Genomic DNA, 7,399 nt, shown 5'->3' on the forward strand with positions numbered 1-7,399 from the left:
ATGAAATTAATATCTCTTGATATAGTAAATATGTATCCTAGTATCACAATAGAAGATATAGAAAATTCATTAATAAGAATTAAAACACCTAGTTGGATAATTAAATTATGTTTAATTATAATTAAAAATAACTACTTTCAGTTCGAAAATAAATTCTATACCCAAAGGAATGGAATACCTATGGGTACTTGCATAGGTCCAAGATTGGCTGAAATATCAATGATACAAATAGATGAAAAAATTAAAAATATAGAAGGTTTAGAATTTTATAACAGGTATGTAGATGACTGTATTATAATATATGATACAAGGAAAACAAATGAACAAATAATTATAAATAGAGCTAATGAGATAAAAGAAAATATTAAATTTGAAATAGAAACAGAGAAACAAACTAGTATTAATTATCTAGATATAACAATTGAGAGAGAAAAGACAATAAATTAATTTATAAAAAATATGTGAAACCTATATAAATACCAAAAACAATTAATTATAAATCTGTTACACCAATAAAAATGAAATATAATATATTTAAAATGTATATAAATAAAATAAGACAACGAACTAATGAAATCAAAACACAGGAAAAAAAAAAAAAGGAAATAATAAAAATGTTTATGTTAAATGATTATCCAAAAAGTCTGCTGAACAAATGGTTAAAAAAACTGGAAAATGATAAACAATTAAAATTAATAGATAAAGAAAAAGTTTTGTTAAAATAAGGTATATCCCTAAGATGTTTCAAAGAATTAAAAAAGATTAAACAGTAGAATTAATCTAATACCAGAAAAAGTAAATACAACAAAAAACCATTTATGTTATAGAAATTAAGGAAAATATGACATATTAGAAAAAAAAGGAGTAGTGTATTCCTTTAATTGTAATTGTAAACCAGAAAAAAAATATATAGGGGAACAAAAAGAAAACTAAAAATAAGAATAAATGAACATATCCAAGCAATCAAGAGAAATTATGCAAATTCAGTAGTAGTGGAGCACTGGCTGTGAAATAGTATTAAATTCAGTAAAAATAAAAAAAAAAGAAAAGAATAATTACAAAAGACAACTTTATGAACATATTAATATACTTAGATAAAATAAATAGTAATACCGGTAGAGAAATGCACCAATCATGGCGAAGAATTACAGAGGAAGGGGGTGTGTCTGAAGGATAAAAAGAACAATCAAAAGAAGTGGAAACGAGGAGTTAGCCAAATTGAACAGGAAGAGATGCAAGTTGTAAAAAATAGTAAATAAATTAAAAAACTGATATAATGTAAAACATTAATATAATAATTTGTTTAATACAGGCTTAAGTTTATAGTAATATTGTTTTTGTTGGTTAAAATTGAATGCCCAATTGAGTTAAAAACGAAAGAAAATCTGGTTTTTTAATTTATATGGAATATACTACAAAAATACCTGCTGAGGAGGGATGAAAGTGTCCGAAACGCAAAATTATGTGTGTGTCCAGGTATATTAAATAAAATAAAAAATTGTTTTCTGTGAAACTCTGTAGCATTATCTATAAAGCCAGCATAGTAAGTCCTGATATTAGAAGATACATACTTGTAGAAGAAAATTTATATTTTAGTAAGTCAAGGACATCGAGGCATTTTAATTAAACCTTAATATTTGTTTAATAAACATTTCTCAGCATAAGGAGTTTGATGATTCATTAAGTATTTGTACCTAACTTTCAGTAATAAATTCATTTTGTTATTTACACTTGTCTTTGTTTTATGGACCATCGAAGCTTGAAAAAAAAACTGCCCTCGTATTTTATGGTTATTCATTTATGGAATATTGTCGAATATGTCGCATTATACGATCAAGTGCTAGAGATGGCACACTTGATTTCTTATAATTCGGTATTCTGGTTTAACGGCGATATCTACACTCAGGTAGAGAGGTTCGCATGGGCAGCCCTGTTTCAGGGAACCTTTGTGAAATGGTGGTGCAACAGTTGGAGAAGAAGGTCCTCCCTCACTTCCTCCCCAACATCCTGTTATATAGGAGATATATTGATATCATCATTATTTTTTGGAAAACTGTTTCGGATGTGACAGCCTTTGTTGATTCTATTAACAATAATCCCTAAAGGTTGACTCTGGAAATGGAACAATCCAGCCCTACTGAAGTGCACTTCTTGGATGTAAATATTAGAGTGGAAGGCTTGGGCATCCACACCTCAGTGTATCATAAGCCAGAGTCCATGTTATCATACATCCCAGTGGGGTCGTGCTATCTGCTTTCGTACAAGATTGTGGCCTATAAGGCCTTAATCAGAAGAACCTTTACACATTCTTCCAATACTCAGGCTCTTGATACTGAACTAGCGTCTATAGAGTGCATAGCCACAGCACACAGTTATCACAAACTTGCGCATAGGCTGATACAACGTTATCAACGTATACATTCAGAACACACACAGGGGGTGGACCGGCCAATCTATAACCAACCTGACAACATAGAATGGATCCCCATTACTTTTAACCCATATGTAAGATCTTTATACACCAAGGTTGCCAGGAAACGCCAGGTATGTTTTGCTTTCAGGAGATGCCTATTTTTGACACCCTGCATAATGGGAAGAACCTTCCTAACCCAAGCAGTCTCTCCAGAGTATATAGTGTCCCTATAAGGGGTAAAAGATGAGATACAATCTGATATATATATGCTCCACTAAACATTCCATGGGCATCAAAATACAAGAACATCAAGTGGATATTCATCATGCAATAACCCCCATGGCCCTTGCTACTTATGTAACGGATCCAGATGTAGTAGCCGACTTTTCCTGGGCCAATCTCATCCTCAACATGCCTCCCACTGAACACCTCAAATGGTTAGAGGCTATGCACATTTTTAAATCCATCCTCATAGCTACAGGCATAAATTTTAAAGAGGAGATGGTTTTGTCATTGGCCTGGCAAGAGTTGATTCACAACTCACTCTAGCCACTTGTTGTGTCTGGGTAGGTTGACTCGTTGAGCCTGGCAAGAGTTGATTCACAACATACTCTAGCCACTTGTTGTGTCCAAGTAGGTTGACTCGTTGCACATGTGTGACATGGCTTTTAGTAAATTTTTTTGAAATTATGATCAAACTCTTATTTAAACGTTATTCCGTAAACAAATAACCATTTAGGAATGGTTAAGAACCTGATGCAGAGCCCAGAAGGGGTTCGAAAATGTTCATTTTTCGTTGTTTTGTTAACACACCATAATTGGTTCCGAGTGCATCATTATCATTAATCCGGTGTAGTGAGTTGTTATATAACAAAATAAGCCAAACATTGCCATATGGTATTGGACTTTAGTAATACAATGTATTTAGCTTTAGAAATATAATATGGTTGACTTTGGTAATACAATGTATTGAATTTTAGTGGAATTGTTTATAACAAAATATAAATATATTTTGCTTTATATGTTTTATTTAATTAATATTAATAAAATTTCTTCAATTAATTTTAATACTTACCACATTTAATAAAATAAACAATTAATTATAAGTGAAATTTGATGCATGACATAGTCTTAACAGTATAATTTTCTATATCTGCTATTCTATTAGAAAAATAAATGCTACAAATGTTTGTTTTTCAAATTTAATTAATATGAATTAATATAATTTTTTTGTTTTTCAACATTATGCTATTTTTCCCCTAAAAAATTTTTAAAAATTAAAAATTTTATAAAGTAAATCTAACTTATCAATTGTTTCACAATTAAAAGATATTTTTTTTGCTTTTAATACATAATCTTATATCAAATCAAGATTAGAGAGAATTATTATTTGGTTACAATAGATTATCACTACAAAGGTAACAAATAAAACATGTCATTTGTAAAAGTTATCAATCATAATTTTGAGATTAACAAATTTAATAAAAACTAATTACTATAAATATATTAAGTAAAATTAAAAATATTATTTAGTAAACTTTTTAAAATTATAAACTTACTTCTTCTCTAATAGACAAAACACCGGAATAGATATTCTCAATATCCCTGTGTGGTATTGATACTTGAATTTGAATTTCATGATGTACATAAACAACCTAAAATTAAAAAAAAAACAAATGTTTCTTCAATTAATTACATTTTATAATTCTTTAAGCATTGAATATATTGTGATTATAAATTAAAACATCCACTCAAATAATTTATTATAAATTTTTTATTATATAAAAAATAAATTTAAATGCATTTAAATTAAATTTTGTTACATTGTTTAAATGTAATTTATTCAATTACAAAATTAACCATCTAAACTAATAATGTAATTATTAGTTTAGATGTTTAATTTTGTAATTGAAGTTACTAATAATTTTGTAATTGTAGTTACTAATAATTACATTATTATTTTAGATGTTTAATTTTGTAATTGAATAAATTACAAAATTATGCATCTAAATATGCAAATTTGCATATTTAAATGCAAATAAATTTGCATATTCAGTGTGATGCATCAAATAGTTGAAAATCATAGTTAAAATCCTAACAATAAATTCATTTGAGTATACTAAACATTCTGCATATAAATCAAAAACAATATACACAAATGCTTTTCTCTATTTAAAATTTTAAAAAATTAAAACTAATGAAGACAATTTTAGTTAATGAAGAGCATAATTTAAATGATTTTTATTTTTTACTAGCTGCAAGGACCCGCTTTGCTGGGTTTTTATTTGTATGTAATATAGTTTTTTATATATATATAAAAGACTGTTTTTCTAAGTAATCTAGAATCTAGCTGCAAGGACCCGCTTTGCTGGGCAAAAAGTAACGATAGTGAAGATTAAGATAATTACATTATAGCTAATCTTACCCATTTTCACAGAATGCAAGAATTAGGTCCCCCGTTTCCAGACTAATTAGAGAATTTTTATGTTTAGTCAAACGAACTATTTTCAACGTTTCTGGAACGTTTACAATCGTTCTATAATCGAACCAATATTCGAATTTTATGTTTGAATTTAATTCGAACAAATTCAAACAAAACATTCGAAATAGAAAGCCACTTTCAACCACTTTCAGCCTCATATCTCCCGCACCCTTATAGTTATCGAGACGCAACCACCCCTATGCACGAATGGAGACTTAAGGCTACCACCACATACAAACATCATTCACGTGCGATGTGTAGTTTTGGCGGAAAAGTGAAATATAGGGGACATACATGTCCATCACAACGTTGTTTTTGCTCATACACAACATACACTTGTAATAAAACTTTACGGTGGGAGTCAACGTGAGGCTTTGGAAAGTGATTGGGGGTCGACGGTTAAAAAAGTTTGGCGACTTCTGCTTTAGGTCAAAGTTCCTCCGTGCTATAACAGAAAAAGACCAAGAATAACTCTAATCTGGTCAATATGGCTTTTCTTTTATTGTAACACATATTTGGGTGTCATCTTACTTACCCATGGACTACTCTTTTATTCTCTTATCTCATAAAATATGACTAATGGGATTCCAAGATTGAGCTGCAAGTAGTAGATTGAAATATTTGTAAGCTTTAAGTTACCACATTTGAGCAACTTACTACTTTTTGGATCACTTTGAAAATAATGTGGGCTACATTTCAAGGAATTCTGCTTTACATTTTATAAAATCTATCTGGCAACCTGTGAGGTTCTCACTGGACACATGCTGTTTACCTGCAGTTTATTTCTATTATTATTATTATTAATTAATGAAAGTAGAATTCAATATATGTAGCCACATTCTGCTTCCTTAATAAATTACATGGCATTCGGCATATTGTACAGAAATATGTAAATCTCGGATAATTCGAAACTGAATAATTCGAAGTTGCAATTATTTCATCCCTTGAATGTTGAACTAATGAGGATTTCCTGTAATATGAAAAATATTTAAGTAATATAAAAGATACTTTTCAAATAAAGCAGATTCAAATTGAGATTCAAATAGAATTGAGATACATTCATTGACAAAAAAGTTAAAAACACAGATAGAACTGTCTTATTATTTCAAAAACTTGGCATATGGCTATGTCTCAGACAGATAAGTACAGTCGATCCCCCTATAAGACGGTAGATACGTTCCGTTCTTTATGAATCAATTTTGTAGGAATCACAGCCTGACACGTGTGAAGTTTACAGACTATGACTGTTTGAAAGGTTTTTTTTAGACGATCACCATTTTTACATAGTGTTCTAGAACAAATTATAGACAGCTGGACCTTCCTTTTTAGACTACACAACTGCCTACATTTAAAAAAAGTTTCTTAAAAAACACAAAAACCAATAAAGATTAAAAAATTCTTCTTTAAAATTGGAATGGTAAATCTTGCGATGTCTTGTTAGATTACGCCAAGGTATCTTGGCGTAATCTACATTTGTCAGCGCTAATCTTCGGTAGATAAAAGGAGCCAGAAACCCAACTAGACAAGGATGAACTAACAAGATTTACCATTCCAATTTTAAAAAAGAATTTTTTAATCTTTATTGGTTTTTGTGTTTTTTAAGGAACTTTTTTTAAATGTAGACAGTTGTGTAGCCTAAAAAGGAAGGTCCAGCTGTCTATAATTTGTTCTAGAACACTATGTAAAAATGGTGATCGTCTAAAATATATTTTAGAGCGACTTTGTCTTTAATTTGTGAAAAAATAATTTATTCATCCAACGGAAATTCAAAGGTTTTCTTCCATAAAATTAATCGATTCTAGACTAATCCGACTCAACATTTCCAAAATACATATATTTTTTTTGGAAATAAACTATGCTATAAACAAAAAATTGTAGGATTACTTACCGAGTGTGCACCATTCGGCATCGCCGTTGCTCAAGCTTGTTTTTGTCACGGAACAGTGCAGCAAACCGTAACCGCGATTTCTGATGTTATTTTTCTACGAAAACTTCGTTGAACTTTGGAGACATCATTAATATAAATAATTTTAATCGCTGTTGAATAAGAAATGTTTCTTTCACAAGAAATGTATAAAATTACNCCGAGTGTGCACCATTCGGCATCGCCGTTGCTCAAGCTTGTTTTTGTCACGGAACAGTGCAGCAAACCGTAACCGCGATTTCTGATGTTATTTTTCTATGAAAACTTCATTGAACTTTGGAGACATCATTAATATAAATAATTTTAATCGCTGTTGAATAACAAATGTTTCTTTCACAAGAAATGTATAAAATTACAGTGCTGTATTAGACTTACGGTACCTAATTTACATACTGTACAGACAATAGCTTGCCTAAACTCTCCGTAGCGTGGCGCTAGACGGCGGAAAGTATACATATAATTATAATAAAGTTACAATAAATTAAGTTAATATATAATTATATATACAGTACCTAATTTATATATAATTATATGTACAGACGATACTAAACTCAATTTAACCGCCTAAACTGTGCGTAGC

The 7,399-nt window shown here is 29.8% G+C and overlaps 1 protein-coding gene across 1 annotated transcript in view; it reads right to left on the reverse strand.

The window, feature by feature from the left end:
* The window catches only part of LOC111634170 (TBC1 domain family member 15-like), a 79,269-nt gene that overhangs the window by 49,252 nt on the left and 22,618 nt on the right, over positions 1–7,399 (reverse strand). Inside the window, exon 2 of the mRNA XM_023378875.1 lies at positions 3,973–4,068. Coding sequence (XP_023234643.1) covers positions 3,973–4,068 — 96 coding nt within the window. The remainder of the gene's footprint in view (positions 1–3,972; positions 4,069–7,399) is intronic.

This window comes from Centruroides sculpturatus, unplaced genomic scaffold (genome assembly GCF_000671375.1).
Source record: "Centruroides sculpturatus isolate CEXI.00-Female unplaced genomic scaffold, Cexi_2.0 scaffold741, whole genome shotgun sequence".
NCBI classification, from domain to species: domain Eukaryota; kingdom Metazoa; phylum Arthropoda; class Arachnida; order Scorpiones; family Buthidae; genus Centruroides; species Centruroides sculpturatus.